This window comes from Seriola aureovittata, chromosome 16, assembly GCF_021018895.1.
Source record: "Seriola aureovittata isolate HTS-2021-v1 ecotype China chromosome 16, ASM2101889v1, whole genome shotgun sequence".
Taxonomy (NCBI): Eukaryota; Metazoa; Chordata; class Actinopteri; order Carangiformes; family Carangidae; genus Seriola; species Seriola aureovittata.
Window position 1 is genome coordinate 7501 of NC_079379.1, and position 22539 is coordinate 30039.

General features: G+C 44.2%; 2 protein-coding genes and 6 non-coding genes across 8 annotated transcripts in view; all 8 read left to right on the forward strand.

Annotated features, from left to right (window-relative positions):
* LOC130184405 (5S ribosomal RNA) overlaps positions 1-73 on the forward strand; it is a 119-nt gene extending 46 nt beyond the window's left edge. The window contains exon 1 of the ribosomal RNA XR_008829977.1: positions 1-73. This exon is cut by the window's left edge and continues 46 nt beyond it. This is a non-coding gene — a ribosomal RNA (5S ribosomal RNA).
* A 275-nt stretch (positions 74-348) lies between these two features.
* On the forward strand, positions 349-467 carry LOC130184407 (5S ribosomal RNA). The gene has a single exon (XR_008829978.1). It is a non-coding gene; the product is annotated as a 5S ribosomal RNA (ribosomal RNA).
* A 270-nt stretch (positions 468-737) lies between these two features.
* On the forward strand, positions 738-856 carry LOC130184408 (5S ribosomal RNA). Its single transcript, XR_008829979.1, has one exon. It is a non-coding gene; the product is annotated as a 5S ribosomal RNA (ribosomal RNA).
* Positions 857-1131: 275 nt separating this feature from the next.
* On the forward strand, positions 1132-1250 carry LOC130184409 (5S ribosomal RNA). Its single transcript, XR_008829980.1, has one exon. It is a non-coding gene; the product is annotated as a 5S ribosomal RNA (ribosomal RNA).
* A 275-nt stretch (positions 1251-1525) lies between these two features.
* Positions 1526-1644, forward strand: LOC130184415 (5S ribosomal RNA). Its single transcript, XR_008829986.1, has one exon. It is a non-coding gene; the product is annotated as a 5S ribosomal RNA (ribosomal RNA).
* A 6832-nt stretch (positions 1645-8476) lies between these two features.
* Positions 8477-8595, forward strand: LOC130184410 (5S ribosomal RNA). Its single transcript, XR_008829981.1, has one exon. It is a non-coding gene; the product is annotated as a 5S ribosomal RNA (ribosomal RNA).
* A 322-nt stretch (positions 8596-8917) lies between these two features.
* On the forward strand, positions 8918-14090 carry LOC130184199 (uncharacterized). Its single transcript, XM_056400069.1, has 2 exons — positions 8918-10351; positions 11680-14090. The coding sequence occupies exons 1-2, from the start codon at positions 9519-9521 to the stop codon at positions 11762-11764; spliced, it is 918 nt and encodes a 305-aa protein (XP_056256044.1). The 5' UTR covers positions 8918-9518; the 3' UTR covers positions 11765-14090.
* Positions 14091-16223: 2133 nt separating this feature from the next.
* Positions 16224-22097, forward strand: LOC130183870 (uncharacterized). Its single transcript, XM_056399605.1, has 2 exons — positions 16224-16503; positions 16740-22097. Exons 1-2 carry the CDS (start codon positions 16224-16226, stop codon positions 20627-20629), a joined length of 4170 nt encoding a protein of 1389 aa, XP_056255580.1. The 3' UTR covers positions 20630-22097.
* The last annotated feature ends 442 nt before the right edge of the window (positions 22098-22539 follow it).

Sequence of the window (22539 nt, forward strand, 5' to 3'; positions counted from 1 at the left end):
GGAAGCCAAGCAGGGTCGGGCCTGGTTAGTACTTGGATGGGAGACCGCCTGGGAATACCAGGTGCTGTAAGCTTTTTCGCATCTCTTTGCAATCAGCAGAGGACGCTGCTGCTCCTGCTTCAACAACCTGTTACTCTGCACCTGGCTGCACTTTTGGGGACGGGACAGCACAGATCACAATGTAAAGACACTTTTGTATTAAAATGTTACAAAGTTGACATGTTGAGAGCCAAAGCAACAAGCAAACGCTGAAAAGGAAAGGCTCCTGCGCTAGACATAAACACGTAGCTTCGTGCATGAAGGACATGATCGTCATGTTTAAAGAGGGTATTTGTCGCGCTCCCTCTCGCTTACGGCCATACCACTCTGAACACGCCCGATCTCGTCCGATCTCGGAAGCCAAGCAGGGTCGGGCCTGGTTAGTACTTGGATGGGAGACCGCCTGGGAATACCAGGTGCTGTAAGCTTTTTGGCATCTCTTTGCAATCAGCAGAGGACGCTGCTGCTCCTGCTTCAACAACCTGTTACTCTGCACCTGGCTGCACTTTTGGGGACAGCACAGATCACAATGTAAAGACCCTTTTGTATTAAAATGTTACAAAGTTGACATGTTGAGAGCCAAAGCAACAAGCAAACGCTGAAAAGGAAAGGCTCCTGCGCTAGACATAAACACGTAGCTTCGTGCATGAAGGACATGATCGTCATGTTTAAAGAGGGTATTTGTCGCGCTCCCTCTCGCTTACGGCCATACCACTCTGAACACGCCCGATCTCGTCCGATCTCGGAAGCCAAGCAGGGTCGGGCCTGGTTAGTACTTGGATGGGAGACCGCCTGGGAATACCAGGTGCTGTAAGCTTTTTGGCATCTCTTTGCAATCAGCAGAGGACGCTGCTGCTCCTGCTTCAACAACCTGTTACTCTGCACCTGGCTGCACTTTTGGGGACGGGACAGCACAGATCACAATGTAAAGACACTTTTGTATTAAAATGTTACAAAGTTGACATGTTGAGAGCCAAAGCAACAAGCAAACGCTGAAAAGGAAAGGCTCCTGCGCTAGACATAAACACGTAGCTTCGTGCATGAAGGACATGATCGTCATGTTTAAAGAGGGTATTTGTCGCGCTCCCTCTCGCTTACGGCCATACCACTCTGAACACGCCCGATCTCGTCCGATCTCGGAAGCCAAGCAGGGTCGGGCCTGGTTAGTACTTGGATGGGAGACCGCCTGGGAATACCAGGTGCTGTAAGCTTTTTGGCATCTCTTTGCAATCAGCAGAGGACGCTGCTGCTCCTGCTTCAACAACCTGTTACTCTGCACCTGGCTGCACTTTTGGGGACGGGACAGCACAGATCACAATGTAAAGACACTTTTGTATTAAAATGTTACAAAGTTGACATGTTGAGAGCCAAAGCAACAAGCAAACGCTGAAAAGGAAAGGCTCCTGCGCTAGACATAAACACGTAGCTTCGTGCATGAAGGACATGATCGTCATGTTTAAAGAGGGTATTTGTCGCGCTCCCTCTCGCTTACGGCCATACCACTCTGAACACGCCCGATCTCGTCCGATCTCGGAAGCCAAGCACGGTCGGGCCTGGTTAGTACTTGGATGGGAGACCGCCTGGGAATACCAGGTGCTGTAAGCTTTTTGGCATCTCTTTGCAATCAGCAGAGGACGCTGCTGCTCCTGCTTCAACAACCTGTTACTCTGCACCTGGCTGCACTTTTGGGGACGGGACAGCACAGATCACAATGTAAAGACACTTTTGTATTAAAATGTTACAAAGTTGACATGTTGAGAGCCAAAGCAACAAGCAAACGCTGAAAAGGAAAGGCTCCTGCGCTAGACATAAACACGTAGCTTCGTGCATGAAGGACATGATCGTCATGTTTAAAGAGGGTATTTGTCGCGCTCCCTCTCGCTTACGGCCATACCACTCTGAACACGCATGCGTGAGTCAAACGTGAGTCGGCAATACCTGTGTGAGAGAGAGGAGAGAGGATCGCGGACCTCTGTTTTTTTTCTACTTCCCTTAGTTCATTCTTCTTTCTTTTTTCATTACATCTTACTTTTCCGTGCACCCTTTGTTTGTTTATTTGTTTGGACATTCCCCCCGGCAGTTTTACTGTTCGGGGGAGGCTTATTTGAGTTTTTTTTTCATGTTTTCTCTGACGGATTTAATGGTGACGGAAGCGGGAAATGGCTCATTGATGACGGAAATGGATTACGGACATAAAACAAGTCAAGATGTAGCGGAGAAAGAAGTGAATGAGTGGGAAGTAGTTGAAACAAAAGAACAGAGAGTTAGAAGAAAGAGTTTGAAAAAAAAAAAAAGTAGCGAAGAGAGCACGGGAACAGCTGATTCAACGATGACGGCGCCGGCGAGAGGAGAGAGAGAGGAGAGAGAGCGGCGAGCAGCACTGACAGCTGCAACGGGCAGAGGACGGAGGAGCGAGACCGGAGGAGCCGTGAGGGAGATCGGAGATGGAGATCGGATCAGGCCGGGACTCCATGGAGCTCCGAGAGCGGCGGCGGAGAGGGAGAGAGCAGAGGCGGGAGAGAGAGAGAAAGCAGCAGCGGCGGGTGAGCGAGAGGCGAGCGGCGGAGCTGAGAGGGAGAAAGGGAAAGCGGAAGGAACAGCGGGAGAAAAACAGCAGCAGCACCAGCATCAACAACAGAGAGAAGATGCGAGGCAAGTGACGGGAGTCAAATATGATCGGGAATTAACCGTGAGTCTCGAGGTCACCGGGCAGGACGAGGTCCCGGTGCTGGAGCTAATGAGATGCATCAGGGCTCTGTGTGGTGGACTGATAGCCTGCAGAGCGTCCGGTGCCAGAAGCTTTGAAATCACAATGTCACATGTGAAGGGGAAGGAACGACTCCTTGATGGCTTCAAAATAGGTAATTGTAGCATTTTTGTAAAGGATCTATGTAACGATGAATTAATGGTTTCTTTCTTAAACTTACCGGCTTATGTAACAGATGAGGAAATATTACAAAAGCTAGAGGGATGGGGAGTTTCGGCAGCTTCCTCCATTAGGAGGAGAATGTGGCCGGGGACACAAGTAGCAGATGGTACCCGTTTCCTAAAAGTCAAGTTTACAGATAAAGTACAGTCACTGCCATACTCTGCGAGATTTGAAACTGCCATGGGTCCTGAATACTTCAGGGTTATACATGATAGGCAAACTAAAGTCTGCAGGATGTGCCTTCAACCAGGGCACATCCTGCGAGAGTGCCCGGAGTTCTCATGCCACAAGTGCGGAGTTCAGGGACATTATGCTAGGGAGTGCAGCAACAGGCAGAGGAGAAATAAAAAGTGTGAGGTGTGCTACAACATTATGGAGGAATGTAATTGTAACTACAGCGATTCAGAAGCAGTAGCAGAGTCTGGATCGGAGGCTTTATATAGTGAGGAGGAGGATATGAGTAATGAGGAAGAGGAGGGGGAGGCCGGAGTGAGGGGCTGTGGCACCGCAAAACAGGCTGGCAGTGAGGATCCCGTCTCACGGAGAGTCCTGGGCTCTCAAACAGCGGTGCAGAGCCGGAGTGTGAGGTTGGGTTCGAGCAAGAACGGACTCAGTCTTGACACCGGCCTGTACGCGAAAGAAAGGGGCAGGGGCGGCGACGGGCTCAAAGAGGGACCGGAGCCGCCTTTAGCCCCGGAAGAGATGGAAGTAGAGGAGACCCAGAGCGATCTGCAGCCGGCGGCAGCCGCATGCTGCGATCTACCGGCCTCAGCGATATCCTCTATACTCCCCCCACAAAGAAAATCTGATAGTGACTCCGAAATGGACTTAGCTACAATTAAAAACATCAGAAAGCAGCACACCTTCAATAAAAACACAGTTAATAAAAAGAGAAAGAAAGACAAAAAAGGAAAAGAATAATGATTAAGATAGAGAGTTAACACCACTTTTCTTTTTCACAATGCTGTTGCTGCACTCCCTCAATGCAAACGGACTGCGCACTTGTGGCAAGATGACTGCCATTCTAGAGGGGATAAAAGGCGATATACTCTGCCTTCAAGAAACAAGGTGGGACAAAAACAGTGTAGAGGCAGCAACAAATATATGGAATGGGAACATCTTCCATAATAATGGCACTATCAAGTCAAGTGGGGTTGCAACGTTAATAAAGAATAACAACATAAATGATAGTAAATTAGTACACAAAGATGATAATGGTAGATTACTTATTATAGATATAACAGTAAATAATATTATATATAGAATAATCAATGTATATGCCAATAATTGTGAAAAAGAAAGGAAAGAGATGTTTAATAAAATAGGAAGATGGGTAAATAACAAAACTGTAATAGTTGGGGACTTTAATACAGTGTTAACAAAATCGGATATATCTGTAAATAATGTATATAAAAATGACATCAGTAGAACAGCATTATATGAATTAATGAACAATCACAACTTGATGGATATATGGAGAATACAGAATCCTTTAAAAAGAACATTCTCAAGAAGACAGGTGGTAAAGGGTACATTAAGACAATCAAGAATAGACTTATGTTTAGCGGCCTCAGAAGTGATTAAGAAAATTAACAAAACAACGTACAAATTTAATACATGGAGTGATCATGCAACTCTGGAGTGTCTGCTGGACTCTGCAGGGGGGATCAGGGGAGGAGGAACCTGGTGCCTCAACTCCAGCCTCCTGATGGACCCGGCATATGTCAAAAAAATCAAAAACTTACTTAGTTACGCTAGAACAGAAATGCAAATAGATAATAATTATATAGAAAGATGGGACAATATAAAAGAAAGAATCAAAAAAGCAAGTATCAATTATAGCAAAGAGAAAAAATGGAAAGAAAAACAAGAAGAACAGAACATCAGAAAGCAACTAGAAGAAGAACTGATATTAATAGATAACCAAAGAAATAGAAGCTGTGAAAAGTATGAATTATATAAAAATCAATTAAATAATATAGAAAGGGAAAGATGTAAAGGGGCTGCAGTTAGGAGTAGATTTCAAAATCTGGTAGATGGGGAGAAGTGCACAGCTTTTTTTCTGGGGATGGAAAAGCAAAAACAATAAAACTATAATAGAAGAATTGAAAGATAGAAGCAATAACATACACACAGATAGAATAGAGATACTAGAAATTATTAAAGAATACTATACGAATTTATTCAAAGAAGAAGGAAGCAACAATGAAAAAACAGAAACAATATTATCATATGTAGACAAAAAAATTAACATGGAGGATAAAGAATGGTGTGACAGCAAATTAACATTAAAAGAAATAGAAGCGACAATAGACAACTTAAATAAGAATAAAAGTCCAGGATCTGATGGCTTAACAGCAGAATTTTACATCAGGTTTAAGGAACAGCTGGCCCCCCTGCTGCTCGACCTCTACCATACAATGCAAGAACAACAAAAAACACCAAAATCTTTCACTACAGGTATGATTACAGTAATTTATAAGAATAAAGGAGACAGAAACATAATATCCAACTATAGACCAATAAGCCTGCTAAATACAGATTACAAGATACTCACCAAAACCTTGGCCAATAGAATAAAACAGACATTGAATCAAATAATTAGTATAAATCAGGCCTACAGCATACCCAGTAGAAACATCCAAGATTCAATTGCTACAATAAGAGATACAGTAAGAGGAATGACAGCACAGGGGGGGCTTCTGCTAACAATAGACCTTGAAAAGGCATTTGACAGAGTAGAACACCAGTTTCTCTACAAAGTATTAGGGAAATTTGGATACGGGAATGGGTTTATAAATTGGATACAGTTATTGTACAAAAACGCCAAAAGTGTAATAAAATGCAATGGAATGATAACAGACAGTATTCAAATTAGAAGATCGGTGAGGCAAGGATGTCCGCTGTCAGGCCTGCTATATAGCATAGTGGCAGAGCCACTAGCTCAAGCGATAATTAAAGATAAAGAAATAACAGGAATACAAACACCCAAAAACAGTACTATTAAAATAACTCAATACGCGGATGACATTACAATAACAGTCAAATCAGGTAAATGCATAGACAAAATCATGGAACATTTCAAAACTTACAGCAAAGCATCAGGAGCAAAAATAAACATAACCAAATCTGAAATAGGTCAACTTGGAAGGGTGAATAACTATGTAAATAAATGGGGATTTAGGGTAAACAATGGGTGTAGGAAAATATTAGGAGTATATATAGGAGAGAATGAGGGTGAGGCTAGGGACAGAGGGTGGAGGGAAATGATAGGGAAATTGCAAGGGATTTTAAACTTGTGGAAAGCAAGAGGTTTAACACTGAAAGGAAAGGTAATTGTAGTTAATGCTCTGATACTGTCAAAAATTAATCATTTAATGGGAACCTGTGAGCTGCCGCAATGGGCACTTAAATCGCTGACAGCAGCAATCTCCTCCTTCCTTTGGAGGGGAAAGGGAAATTCGATAGCTCACAGAGTGTTAATTGCTAATAAAAAGGAGGGGGGCTTAGGATTAATTGACATAGGTGCAAAAAAAGATGCATTCAGGGTTAAAATTATCAGAAATTTTCTAGATCCGGACCGGCAGTACCCCTGGGAGGAGTGGTTGGCCAGCTACCTGGCCGAGTACGGGGAGAAAGATGCATACAATCTGTGCTCGCTCCTCCCCAGAAAAGTCAGGAATGGCCTGCCTGGCTTCTACCAGGAGGTACTTGAGGCTTGGGGAAAGATTCTGCCCCACCTCTGGCCCAAGTGCAGTAATAAAGAGCATGTGATGCAATTACCTTTCTTGAACAGTCCCTTCTTTATATATGAGGGGAGAGTTCTGATCAGCGGTCCGATGAGAGAGGCTGGGCTAACGAGGGTGGGTCAAGTGATTGATGAGAGAGGAGATTTTAATGTTGAATTGATATGCAAAAAAATGAGAGAGAGAAAAATAATGTATAGAAAAGAAAGCATAAGAAAACTGAAAGAGAAATTTGAACAAACCCTCGACCCTGCGTGGCGAGGTTTGCTAAAAGAGAATAAAAAAGGTATTGGAGCTGCTCTTCCCCAACTGGAATACATAGAAAAGGACAACAGAAAAAGACTAGAAAATGTCCAAACGAAGACATGGTACAGGTTGCTGGTAGAGAAAATCAAAAGGACACCTACTGCAGAACATACCTGGGAAAAACAATACCCCTTCAAAGAAATTAAAAAAATATGGACAAATATAGACATACCACTAATAGACGGCATGACAAGAAACCTGGACTTTAACATTCGACACAGAAGGATATACACGGGAATCATCTTGCACCAAATCAACAAACAGAAATACTCGAGGAATTGCACAATATGCAGACAAGAACCAGAGGACATTGAACACATATTTCAAACATGCATAGAAGCAAAGCAGTTACAGTTATATATCAAATCAATCTTACAGGAACATTGCAATTTAAAAATACACAACAATACGGACTGGTTATGGACTTGGTTATTTGGAATTACAGGAACACATCCAAATAAGAATAACACACTGATCAACACAATCCTAGCGCTGGCAAGAAAAACAATATGGATAAATAGGAATTACAAACTATTTGAACAAAAAACAGTCAATGTAAAGAAACTTTTTCAAAACACACTCAAGGCACATATTAGAACAATTTATAGGGCAAACAAGGACACTTTTGATAAACATTTCACAAGACACAACACTTTAATGAAGGGAGGGAATGAGGGAAACTTGTGGTTTATGTTATAGTGTTTTCTTTTAGAGTCTGTGCTTTGATAGGTGAGTCATGGGAAAGTATGGATTGAGTTCTTGTTTACTTTATTTATTGATTTATTGATTGATTGATTTATTTATTGATTTTATTTTATTTTTTGTTTATTTTTATTTTTTATTTTATTTATTTATTTTTATTTTTATTTTATTTTTTTTATTTTTTTATTTTTTTTATTTTTATTTTTATTTTTTTTGATCGTAGTGTTATTAAGGCTACGGTTTCTTTATGGTAAAGGAGGGGGATTTATTTATACACTTAGAGGGTGTGTAATGTCATGTTTGATAAATGTATGTCCTGTCAAATGGATTGTATTGTAAATACAGATTGTGCTATATTTTTTGATAATAAAAGATAAAAAAAAAAAAACACGCCCGATCTCGTCCGATCTCGGAAGCCAAGCAGGGTCGGGCCTGGTTAGTACTTGGATGGGAGACCGCCTGGGAATACCAGGTGCTGTAAGCTTTTTCGCATCTCTTTGCAATCAGCAGAGGACGCTGCTGCTCCTGCTTCAACAACCTGTTACTCTGCACCTGGCTGCACTTTTGGGGACAGCACAGATCACAATGTAAAGACACTTTTGTATTAAAATGTTACAAAGTTGACATGTTGAGAGCCAAAGCAACAAGCAAACGCTGAAAAGGAAAGGCTCCTGCGCTAGACATAAACACGTAGCTTCGTGCATGAAGGACATGATCGTCATGTTTAAAGAGGGTATTTGTCGCGCTCCCTCTCGCTTACGGCCATACCACTCTGAACACGCCCGATCTCGTCCGATCTCGGAAGCCAAGCAGGGTCGGGCCTGGTTAGTACTTGGATGGGAGACCGCCTGGGAATACCAGGTGCTGTAAGCTTTTTGGCATCTCTTTGCAATCAGCAGAGGACGCTGCTGCTCCTGCTTCAACAACCTGTTACTCTGCACCTGGCTGCACTTTTGGGGACGGGACAGCACAGATCACAATGTAAAGACCCTTTTGTATTAAAATGTTACAAAGTTGACATGTTGAGAGCCAAAGCAACAAGCAAACGCTGAAAAGGAAAGGCTCCTGCGCTAGACATAAACACGTAGCTTTGTGCATGAAGGACATGATCGTCATGTTTAAAGAGGGTATTTGTCGCGCTCCCTCTCGCTTACGGCCATACCACTCTGAACACGAGTTTCCGGTTCCGGAGTGTGCACGTGTGGAGGGAGAGGACGAGAGAAGAGCGACAAATTTAACGAGACAAACATTTCTAAAACAACAAAAAAGAACAAGTGTTGAAATTAAGAAGGTGGAGGCTCTTTCCCCTAGCAGCGGGAGCGGAAAAGGGGAGGAGTATAACAAAAAGGAAGGACATTACGGCACGGATTAAACGAAATGGAAAAGACGACGGCAAAAACAATGGAGAAACGGAACGGGACAATGACAGTAACGACGGACAAAGTTATGGCGGGTGAAAGATCGGCTGGAATCGAGAAGGAAAGGACGGAGGCAGCGGAGAGGAGTGAGGTGAGGAAGACGAGAGAAGACGGTGGAGGGAGAAAAGGAGCGTTAATAGCGGAGACGGTAGCAGCGGCGGGAGCATCCGCAAGTGCGGCGAGAGATGGAGCGAGACGGGACGCAGCAGATATAAGGAGCGGAGAGAGAGAAAAGACGACGGGGGACGAGATAAGAAAAGAGCTAGTGGTGAATGTGAAGATGGACGGTGAAGAGAAAATAGGTATGTTACAACTGTTGAGAGCAGTGGAAAATACGTGTGGAAGAGTGGTGGGTTGCAGGACTAAATATGATGGAAAATGGGAGCTGACAATGGGGAATGCGCGGGCAGAGAAAGACTGTTGGATGGATTTAAAATCAACAATACAAGGATAATTGCATCAGAAGTGATCAAGAATACAAAAATTGTTTCGTTTTTAAATTTGCCCATTTATACAACAGATGAACAAATCTTCGATAAATTAGAACAGTGGGGGGTAGAGCCGGTGTCACCGATCAAACGAAGGAAATGGGCAGGGATGGACATTTATGACGGGACACGGTTTTTAAAAGTAAAGTTTAATGCACAGGTGACATCCTTGCCATATTCAACGAAGTTTGAAACGGTGGAGGGCATGGAGTATTTTAGGGTATTACATGACAACCAGGAAAAAGTATGTCGGCTTTGTTTACAAGCGGGACATATAGTTAGAGAATGCCCTGACTTTCGTTGTTTCCGGTGCGGGATGACGGGGCATTATGCACGGGAATGTACGGACAAAGGAGCGGAAATAATTAATAAGGAGCAAGAGACGGATAACGAAACGGGATTGGAGGATAAGGAGGAAACGGTGGAAGAAGGAGAGCAGAAGGAGGCATCGGAAGAGAGAATGGAGGAGATGGAGGACAGCGGCAGCAGTGGAGAGGAGGAAGAGGAGGATAACGGTAATCAAGCGGGGTGGTCGACGGACGTCTCGGAGGTGAAACAGAGAGGACGGATCTCCACACCGCAGTGGGAGGAAAGCGGAGGTTCAACAAGCAGAGTGAGGAGTAGAAGTGAGAGGAGGATGGAGAGGATCGACAGCTCAGGGTCCCTGCCGTGTGGGCAGATGGAGCGGGACAAGAATGCGGAGGAGATGGAGGAAAACAGTAGGTGGGTGAAAAGAACGGAGGGGGGAGAGAGCCCCACGCAGGTGTCGTTGAGACGATTAAGGGCTAAGAAGAAAGCAAAAAATAAAAAGTGAATAAGATCATGTATAAACAGACTAAATATGCACCACAATCTTGTAGTTTTAGGAGTTTTTTTTCCCCCTGTGTTTTTTTTTTGATGATGTTCTCTTTCATTTCTTTAAATGTCAATGGGCTAAGAGACACAGCCAAGTTTGAAAAAGTCATGAACCTCTGTGATAGTAATGTGTTGTGTCTACAAGAAACTCATTGGGACAAAAACTTTGAAGAGAGGTGTATGAAAATATGGCAAGGCCAATATTTTTCAAGTTTTGGTTCAGGTATTGCGAGGGGGGTTAGCATTATTTTAAGAAATTGTGTTGATTGTGGTGCTATTTGTGTCAGTAAAGATGCAGAGGGACGGTGGATAAAAATCAGATTCACTGTAGATAAAAAACAATGGACGATCATGAATGTATATGCACCGAATGATGAGGTGGAAAGGACACAGTTCATAAGAACCATAACACAGACAGGAAAAGATTGTGACATCATAATGGGAGATTTTAATCTCAAGCAAAGTACAATGGATGTCAATGAAAACTGCAAGTGGAGACAAGATATGTCCAGGACAGTGTTGCAAAATCTGATGAATGTGAATAACTTATGTGACTTATGGAGACATCAGCACCCAAAAGGAAGAGACTATACAAGGGTGCAGAATCATTTGGGACTGATAAAACGCAGTAGAATTGATTTGGTTTTGGTAAAAAAAATGATGGTGGGAATGTTTAATACTGTGCGCTTTAATTTGAATTTTTTGAGTGATCATGCTTTTGTTTGGGTGGGGGTGGAATCAAAGGGAGAGGAAAAGGGGGGGGGTGTATGGCATCTTAATGCAAATTTATTGACAAATAGAGAGTATGTTGTGTCAATTAAGAACTTAATTCGTTCTGAGTTTTCAGAAACTGTTAATGGGGAAGATATTTTAGAGAGGTGGGAAAATGTAAAAAAGGAAATAAAAAAAAAAAGTATAAATTATGCCAAGAGAATGGCGAATAAATCAAAAAGAAAAGAATATTTGTTAAAAAGACAGATTGAATTATTAAAAACTCAACATCCAGTGGATGAGTTAGGTCTCTGGAAAACTCAAAAAGAATTAAAAGAAATGGAAAGGGTGAAGTGTGAAGGTGCAATTATAAGAAGTAAAGCACAATATGCTTGTCACACCGTGGTGAGGTTGTCTTGTCTTGGGTTTGTTTTGTCCTGTCATTTCCTGTTTTATTTTGAAAAATAATTCTCCTCTCGTTTCAGGTCACTTGCCCTTCCTCATGTGTCTCAGTCTGATTGCCCTAAGTGTTTCCACCTGTTCCCTATTTCCCTCCATGTGTTTAAATAGTCTGTGTTCCCCTTGTCTTGTGCCAGAGTGTCTTCGTCCTTGTCCTGCACCAGAGCCTTGATCCATGTTCACAGCCATCGCCATAGTAATCCGTATTCTCCTCGTGACGAGTGATTTTTTGTTTGTAAATTTTCCAATAGCTAAAGTTCATAGCCCTTTGTTTTTCCTCATTAACGAGTGATTTTTTGTTTGTTAATTCTTTCCATAGTTTAGAGTTCTAGTCCTTTGTTTTTCCTCATTAACGAGTGTTTTTTTTGTTTGTTAATTCTTTCCATAGTTTAGAGTTCTAGTCCTTTTGGTTTTTCCTCTTTAAGAGTGAATTTTTGTTTGTTAATTATTTCCATAGTTTAGATTTCTAGTCCTTTTGATTTTTCCTCGCTAAGAGTGATTTTTTGTTTGTTTGTTCTTCCATAGATTTGATTCATAGTCCTTCGGTTTTCCTCCATTCGGAGTGTTCTGTGTTTCTCGATTTGTTTCTTTTGATTAGAGTTTTTTCCTCCTCCTGGAGAGGTTTTGTTTCTCAGTTTTCAGAGTTAGTGTCTAGGATTTTATAGCCATTTGTTTATCACTCTGTCTGAGTTCTCAGGAGAATTCAATAAAAGCATCTTGTTATTTGTGAGAAATATTAAAATGTATGTTGCATTATTAAGAGAGTGTTGTTTATTATTTGTTTATTATTTGTTTATTAATTGTTCTTTAGTATTATGATGATTACTGTTGCTATGCGTTGGGGGGGCGCTAGGGTGAGACTCAAGGCAGTCACGCACACATAGGGAGACACCAGAAGAACAGGATGACAGGTGACCGCCTCAGATGTTTAAAGTAAGAAACAACTCCTAACAGGGTGAAGAGGCGGTTACAGGAAAAGGGAGAGTAGGTTTTTTCTCTAGGTGAGGACAGCTCAGATGAAGGAGGCACTGTGCCAAGAGGCTGGGACCAGCCTGTGCACCAACGAAGGGAGAGCTGAGTCTAAACCATGGTTTCTCCCCAACCTTTTCACCAATCAGATAGTTACAAAAATACATACAAAACTCTGTGTAACTGCTAAGATAGACACTCTTCTCTGGGACGTTGGCCACAGCTAACTGCTTGCAGACTGTGGTTTTCAGATCAGAGGAGATCCATGTACATGCTGATTTTGATTCTTTAATAGCAAATAAATATTTGTTTAAATGGATAACTTTGAGTGGAGAACTCTTATTGCAAATAAACGAATGCGCTGACAAAATTGGTGACCCCGACGTGATTTGCAAGAAGAGAAATTGGACTCAGGCCACGACTGAAGATTTTCAGCAGGACCTGACCGGAGCCCTGGACTCCTAGTCACTCACGAGAGCGCTCATAAAACAAGGTAAGCAGAAGCCTGTTGTCTTAAGAACCAAAATTCTGTACATTGGCTACATCTAAATTACTGTGAGTACATAGGAGGTAAGGTGGCTTACGGGACAAAGTGAATAAAGTTAAAAGATACTTGTCATTGTATTGTGTAATATTAGAGAATCAAAATTAAAAAAAAAAAAAAAAAGAGATGAAGTAAATGAATGAAAGATAAGATAAGATACGTGAAACTGCACCTACAACCTTAAGTTGGGAGGATAGCAATTGGAGTAAAGATATTAGACATCACTGTTGACTCACGGCCTAAGATTGTGATCAGTGGATGTAAAAGTTTGGAACACATCGGATCTCTGTAATACCTGAGATGTGGCTAGTGGAATAATATGAAGTAAAGACTGGAGGAAGACTAAACTCTCTGGTTCGTGAATGGTACCTGGAGCCAGCTGACCGGTCCATGCTAGTCTGAAAAGTACCACTAAGAACTCACATCTGTAGACGTGCAGTGTCTAGTCTGTTACATTGTCAGGAAGAGATAGGTGTGTGTGTGTCTCCTAATGAGCTCGACGGCAGAGGCACAAGCTCAGGGGAGACCACGAAATTAAAAAGTAAAAAGTAAAAATTGTATGGGGAAATTCCTGTAAAAAGCGGACGGACGTGTATTGTTTGGAGCAAAATAGTGTGTGAAAACGCTAACGGAGTGCTCAAATAGTTACATAGTCTTAGGAGACGTTGGGAATTCACATACACGTTGGCAGTGAATAAGAGGCCTTTTTAGAAGTGTGATGCATGCAATGTATGTTTGAATGGTGAAGGGGGGTACTGATCAGCAGTGTCTTGGTGGAATAAAAACAAGCAGTGGAAACCTTGCGGTGTTAACGCAAACTGCTTGTGCTGTGGAAACCTAACGGTGATAACGGAAGCAGCATTCCATCAATTGGGTCAGTTGCTCGGGTGAACTCCATACAAACTGGCTGGCTGTTGAGGGGAATTGAGAGCCTGGGGGAGAGGGAATTGTGAGAGGTCATTGACATGGGCAAGGAGGGAGACTGTAACACTCCATAGCTTCAACATTTGTTGTGACATATTAACTGCTGAAAAACTGTCTAGAACTGTAAGAGAGTTAAAGGACCCCTAGAACAGAATAAGTGTGAAAAGATATAAAACATAGTTGAAAAAAAAAAAAAAATAGTATCTACAGTAACATATGTAAAAATGAATTTAGGAGAATTAAAGGCACAAGTTCTGAGCGAACTAGAAACTAAAGCCACGGAAAAGGATAAAAAACAGACTATAAAAGAAGCTACCAAGATATGGAAAAAATGGGAAAAACAAGGTCTCCTCCTCAGCGACCCTGAAGTTGCATGTCCATCTCCCCAAACAATACTATGTATCATCACAGCAGCCTCTGCAGAACACAGAAGAGCAGTAGCAGATTGGGAGGCAGCTGGAAAACATTCCTGGGGCCCTACCTATGCCAGAATGAAGAAAAAAAAAGAGAAAGAAGTAACAACCACAGCATTGTGTGAGATCCTCACCACCATGGGAAAGCAACAACAAAGGTCAAAGAAAGATAAGCGAGGGGAGGCAGGAAGGGAGAAGACGGCAGTCATGACTCCCACCACACACACACCAGAAGAGGAAAACAAAAAGGGTCAGAGCCAGGTTACGACACCCTCCCTGTATCCAGCCCTACCTGTCGAGCCTCCCCCATACCACGATGCTTCAATGAAAGAACAGACTAAAGAAAAAAACATCCAAGCACCTCTATTACAGGTTAAGTCAGGAGTTCTGGACGTAGAAATGCCAACTGATGAAAATAACCAGAGTTTAAAAAAAGAGATGGCCGCCATGACAGGAAGAATAGTGAGTGTAATGAGGATTATGAATGAAAGAATGGGAGAGTTAGAGAGCTCACTCTCCACTAACCTTGCTGATAACGCATCCTCAGCTGCCTCCAATACCTCATGCAGGTCAGAGAGAGACATTGGCCCTCCCCCCCTAGTGGCTGAAATGGGGGCAGCCAGAAGTCAATACACAGCTGACGATGAAGAAGAAACTACTGAGGATGAAGAGGAGGAGAGACAGGAACCATGGTCACTACAGGGCCCTGACCCGAATGGCAGGAGGAGTGTGAATCTGCAGCCAGTAGCAGGCGTAATTACTGGACAGTTTAACGGACATCTTGAACCCAGAAGAAACCCTTCATCTACCCATCACATGCAGCTCCGGTCCCATGTCAGCAATAAAGGTGAGTCAAAGGAACCTCCTGCTGGGGTGGGCAGTTATCCATTAAGGGTAACGACTACTGGAGCCCCGGCCTACGTCCCTTTCGCACACCGGGACATGGAAGGCTTATTGGCCAAGCTACCACCATTAGGAAGAGGAGCATCTGACTGGATCACTACTTTAGAAAGCCAAACCATGGGAGAGACACTGTGTGTAGGAGACTTGAGAGCCCTCCTAGGGAAAATCGAAGGGAAAGAAGTGGCGAAGAAAATACTAAAAGAAGGGGGCGTGACAAGTGAAATACCTGATAACACTTCTCTGAATGCTGTCAGAAACCGAGTGTGGAACGCCATGAGAAGAGAATATCCTACAGAAAGAAATGTGGACAGCGTGGGAGAAGTTAAAATGAAAAAGGATGAAGACATGTTGGATTATCTAAAGAGAGCAGCGGAATTGTGGGCCAAACACACGGGGGCTAGACATGATTCCAGCGACTCAATGCAGGCTCTGTGGCGAATGCAGTGCATAAGAGGCCTCCCCGAAGAAGTCCAGAAAGCATTGAAAGAAGTGGTGGGACTTCAGAAGCTCCCATATAAATTGTGGGTTGAACATTTAGATCACCACCACCGCAGACATGAAGACAGACTGGGGCAAGAGGAGGAAAATACAAGAAAACTATCCCAACGACTGTTAAAACAGCAAGTGTCGAAAAGCGATGAAGAAGTCAACAAAGCTAAAGCTAAGACAAGACAAATGTTAGCCGGAGCGCCACCAATGGACGACAACTGGAAGCAGGAACTGCAAAAAATTGTTAAAGAAGCCTTGGACTCCCGGCAGATCTCCGCACCACCTCCAGCTCCCCAAACAACCCCACAGACCCCTCATTACTTCCAGCATGCACCGCAATGGGGAGGCCCAGGGAGAGGAAGAGGAAGAGGAGGAATATGGACAGATGTATGTTACACCTGTGGACAAAGAGGGCACTGGGCCTCTGCTTGTCCCTCACAAGGAGGACAACCACGACAACACCACAACCAATACCAACAAAGGGGAGGACGAGGAGGTCACTACAGAGAAAGAGGAGGACCTAAACTTCCGTTTCCAGCACAAATGCCTGCTCAGGCCTGGGAGCCAGAACAGGAGTATTGACGGGACCCAGAGACGAAATCAGGCCAGTTCTATACAAATCTGACAGAACCAATGGTGGCCTGCGAAATTAACGGCAAAACTCACTATCTGCTGGCTGACACAGGGGCAACTTACTCTTGTCTAAACTCTCCGTATCCACTCTCACATCGGAGCCTTGCCGTCATAGGAGTCTCAGGGAAACCACAAAACCAAACATTCACTGTACCATTGGCAGTGACACATGAAGAACAGGTATTAACACACCAATTTCTTTATGCCCCAGACTGCCCTGTCAACCTACTCGGCAGAGACCTACTGGGAAAATTGAGAATGACCATCTACTGTGGCCCTGATGGACTGCACCTCTCCACTACATCATCCCAATGCATCAATCAAGGACCCTATTCCAGAGTATTATACATGACACCTCCCCCTGAACCTAAAGAACCCTTTACCAGAGTATACTGGATGAAACTGCTCCCCACAGGTCCTGACACTCCCCACATCCAATATCTGTACATGCAGTGGAAACCATGGTTACAGACCTTACACCCCTACAAAGCCCCACAGGATGAACTCCACTGCACCCTGAACTATCTGACACAACCAGATGAGTTATATGATGAAGCCTGGCAGGAAGAAATGGAGAGTCACACTCAGACACTCAAATTCACCTCCATTTTTGCAGGAAAAGAAGGTGTAGCTGCCTTTTGTGAGCTCACTAGAGACCAAGAGGGTTGGTATGCTCTACACGGAGACTCAAGCCCCCATGTCACACTGGCTGTCGGCAGTGACTATGAGGCTAGATCTCTTGGACCTATGGTAAAAAGAGCACTGACACTCTCATGGGAATCGACTGCTGCCCCACGAGTCTGGAAGGCCAAAGAAGAAGACATGTGGTGTATTGCCGCACCCATAACAGACAAAACAATCTCGGAGAATAAAGATTTGCCCCGCTTCCATGGCAGGGAAAAAACAGACCATCCTGATACTCCCCGGATCTTAGGAGAGGTTCCACCACAGATCTGGACTTCTTCATCTCAAGATGTTGGCTTGGTAAACACACCCCCTATCCACATCACCCTGAGGCCGGGACAAAGACCTGTCTGGAGACCTCAATATCGCCTGAAAAAAGAACAACAAGACGGGATAGCAGATACCATCACGGGGCTATTACAAGCAGGAGTGATCATCCCCTACAGGTCCACATGGAACACTCCTATACTTCCGGTGACAAAGGGAGAGGGTAAAGGATGGAGGATGGTACAAGATTTCAGACCTGTAAATGATGCAACTATCCCAGAAGCATTGCCAGTTCCAGACCCATATCTAGCCCTACAGAATATCGGGCCCCAGCATCAGTATTTCACCGTGGTGGATCTTGCTAATGCCTTCTTCTGTCTACCTTTGGCAGAAGACTCTCAGGAGTATTTTGGGTTCACCTATAAAGACCAGACCTACACATACACCAGGCTGCCACAGGGTTATCGTGACAGTCCCGGTCTGTTCAACCATGCTCTCAGAACTCACCTCAAACCCTTAACCCTGCCTGCAGATGTCACCCTTATCCAATATGTGGACGACATTCTGATTGCTGCTCCATCGGCTGAGGCATGTCTGACAGCTACCCATGCACTGTTGAAATTGTTGGCAGCGAACGGCTACAAAGTCAAAAAAGAAAAACTACAAGTGTGTAGACGACTGGTCATCTTCCTGGGATGGGAAATCTCACACTCCTCGCATACTCTCACTGCTTCCCAGAAATCTGCCATCCTCTCACATAACAAGCCGCGGACGGTACAACAGATGTTGGCTTTCCTGGGGCTAACGGGATACAGCAGAAACCATGTCCCTTGCTATGTTGACCTCACACAACCTCTGAGAGACATAGTAGCAGAGGCAGGAAATCGCAACCTAACTGCCGAACTGCTATGGACACAAGCCGCCGAAGAAGCCTTCACACTCACCAAACAGGCACTGGCCCAGGCGACTGCTCTGTCCTCCCCAGATTACACCAAAACTTTTAATCTGGATGTTTCTGAAAAAGCTGGGGTGGTAAATGCAGTGCTTTTTCAGAAAAAGGAGGGAGAGAGAAGAGTGCTGATGTACCACAGCTCAAAACTGGACAATATGGAAGTAGGACAAGCAGGATGCACCAGATACTTAGCAGCTCTAGCAAAAGCTATCACCAAAACAAGTCACCTGGTAATGTGCCACGAGCTGAAGATAAACACAGACCATGGAGTAGTAGCTTTCTTGGGATCAAGCGCATTCACTTTCTCAGCAGCAAGAAAAACAAAAATCTCAGAGACCCTACTACAACCCCACATCACATACCACACAGAGGGGGTAAACATGGCAAAAGGACTAAATGCTGAGGATGGACAGCCTCACAACTGTGCTGAAAAAGCAGAAAAAGAAGTGAAACTCAGACCAGACCTGGAAACAGAGCCACTACAGAACCCAGACATGATCCTGTTCACAGACGGCTGTTGTTACAAAGGAGAAAATGGAAATGTTGCCTCATATGCGGTGGTTGAGCAGCAGCCATACACCAGAAAATACACCACGAAAGAACAAGGAATCATCCCACAGCCGGCATCTGCGCAACTAGCAGAAATAATCGCACTAACAAAGGCCCTCAAACTGGCTGAAGGAAAAAAGGTAAACATCTACACAGACTCAGCCTATGGCTATGGAGCTGTGCATGTAGATGGACCACAATGGATAAGGAGGAATTTTCTGACCACCGCCAACACTCCAGTGAAACACAGGATGCAATTAGAAGAATTGGTGCACTCCATATCACTACCAGCAGAAGTGGCAGTGATGAAGTGTAAAGGACACCAGAAATTGGATAACGACATAGCCGAAGGAAATGATGCCGCAGACAAAGCTGCTAAAGAAGCCGGAGGCTACACACCCAGGCAAATGGTGATCACAGACTCCTCTCCATTACCTGTTCTAACGGAAGAAGATATCATCAAGATACAAGAACAAGCCGGAGCATATGAACAGAGTGAATGGGCAAGAAAAGGAGCTGTACAAAGGAATGGATTGTGGAGGTCACATGATGGACGACTGGTAGCTCCAGCAAAACTCTGCCACCTACTACTGAAGCAAGCCCATGGACCAGCCCACGAAAGTAAACAAAGGACACAGAAGAACATTGAAGCATGTTGGTGGCACCCTCACATGACCGCCCTAGTGGACAATTACATCACAGACTGCACCACATGTAATGAACATAACCCCAAGCAAGCCTACAGGTGCCCCCTAGGGAAGTTCCCTGTGCCAGAAGCACCATTCCAGGACATCACCATAGATTTCACGGACATGGGAGCAGAAAACAGAACAAAAGGATACAGATACCTGCTGGTAATGGTGGACCGATTTACCAAGTGGGTAGAGGCCATTCCCTGCAAGAATGAGTCTGCACAGACTGTGGTAAAGTGGCTGAAGAATGAACTCATCCCTAGGTACGGGGTTCCCAAGAGCATTCGCTCAGACAATGGCTCACACTTTAGCAACAAAGAACTAGCTGAAGTAGAAAAAGCATTAGGCATAACACACAGGTTTGGAGCAGTGTACCACCCTGCATCACAAGGGTTAGTAGAAAGAGCTAACCAAACGCTAAAACGAAAAATAGCAAAAATATGCTACGGCACTAAGCTCACGTGGGTGGACGCACTCCCTCTAGCGCTAATGTCAATGAGGACCTCCCCAGGTTCAAAAACACATCTAACACCACATGAGTTGCTGACGGGCAGGCCAATGCCTGGACCACCCCGAGAGGGAGGTCATATGCCCTCTCTGGATGTGTGGCAGGTGAGCTGTGATGAGTACATGACTGCACTGACTAATCTCATTCGAGTTTTGTCTAAACAGGTACAGCTGGCCGGACCCGAAGCAACTCCAGCGGAGACTCCAGCAATAAAGGTAGGAGATTGGGTGCGTGTGAAAGTCCACAAAAGAAAGTGGCTGGATCCCAGGTGGACAGGACCCTATGAAGTTACTGAAGTAACTTCCCATGCGGTCCAGGTAAAAGGTAAAGCTGGAGCTAATTGGCACCACCTGACACATTGTGCACCTGGATCTCCACCCTCACGCACTTTGGCGGAGGTTAGAACTGATTTGGCTGAACTAGGTGAGGGTTCAAAGGAGATAGACTGAAAAAAAAAAAAAAAAAAAAAAAAAGACAAGACCCTCATCAACACCATGGTTGAATTAAACAGACGACCATGGCACCCCTTTAGGCACCCAGGCTGGTGTGGGCTAAGGGGAACATTGTGTGTGTTTTTGTTCATATCATTAATCATAGTACTCCCCATTATATTGTGGGAGGTTAATAATAATCACACCACTAATACTACTGACAGCATTGCAGCAAAACAGGATGGCTCTGGACATGTTGTTAGCTGAAAAAGGAGGAGTTTGCAAGATGTTTGGAGAGTATTGCTGCACGTACATACCCAACAACACTGCGCTAGATGGGAGTATCACAAAGGCCTTAGCAGGCCTCACCTCCCTGTCTCTTGAGCTAGCAGAAAACTCTGGGGTAGATGACCCATTTGGAGGATGGTTTGACAGCTATTTTGGAAAATATAAAGCTTTGATTATGTCTCTGGTTGTTTCTATTGGGTGTTTCTTGGCAATTTTAGTTTGTTGTGGCTGTTGTTGCATTCCATGCCTTAGAACTTTAATTAACCGACTGATCACCACCGCTCTCTCAAAAGAGAAGGATCCTCCTCCTTATCAGATGCCCTTATTGAGCAAAGAAATGGAGTCAGATGATGAAGATGAGGGAGATGAGGAGGTGGCTTCTGAAATCTGGATCCCAGGGTGGGCTGATGTCAGTCCTAGGAGAGATTCTGATCCTGAAGAAGATGAGAGGGCTAGTGAAGGAGAATAGTACAGTTCATTGAGTGCTCTACCTACAGGGAAAGAGGGTTACATGATTCCAGGTCACAACGGATGACCTGTACAAGGAGAAGACAAGACTAGGTATTGTAGCCTGTGACTGTTGCTTACTACTGATGGAGGTTTACACCTTAAAAGGTGTAAAAGGAGGGATTTGTGAGAAATATTAAAATGTATGTTGCATTATTAAGAGAGTGTTGTTTATTATTTGTTTATTATTTGTTTATTAATTGTTCTTTAGTATTATGATGATTACTGTTGCTATGCGTTGGGGGGGCGCTAGGGTGAGACTCAAGGCAGTCACGCACACATAGGGAGACACCAGAAGAACAGGATGACAGGTGACCGCCTCAGATGTTTAAAGTAAGAAACAACTCCTAACAGGGTGAAGAGGCGGTTACAGGAAAAGGGAGAGTAGGTTTTTTCTCTAGGTGAGGACAGCTCAGATGAAGGAGGCACTGTGCCAAGAGGCTGGGACCAGCCTGTGCACCAACGAAGGGAGAGCTGAGTCTAAACCATGGTTTCTCCCCAACCTTTTCACCAATCAGATAGTTACAAAAATACATACAAAACTCTGTGTAACTGCTAAGATAGACACTCTTCTCTGGGACGTTGGCCACAGCTAACTGCTTGCAGACTGTGGTTTTCAGATCAGAGGAGATCCATGTACATGCTGATTTTGATTCTTTAATAGCAAATAAATATTTGTTTAAATGGATAACTTTGAGTGGAGAACTCTTATTGCAAATAAACGAATGCGCTGACATATTCTAAATCTCTGCATCTGAGTCCTGCTTTGAGTCTCGGCCTGACAGTACACTCTGGCCAGAATGGACTCAGCAGAGACTGACCAGATAACGGCCGCGCTTCGCGCTCAGGAGACCCGACTCTCCCGCCAGGAGGAATTTCAGATGGCTATCGTCACGCAGTTGGGTCAACTATCATCCCAAGTGCAGGATCTGCTTGGACACCTACAGCAGACCCACAACCCACCAAGTGCGCCGGAGCCTCCAGTCACGGCGGTTGCTCCGGTTCAGGCGGTACCCATTGCCGGAGCAGGGATCAGGCTGGCACCCCCGGAACGCTTTTCTGGGGAACCAGGATTTTGTAAGGCATTTCTCATTGACTGTTCCATTCATTTTGAACATTCCCCCCTTGCATTT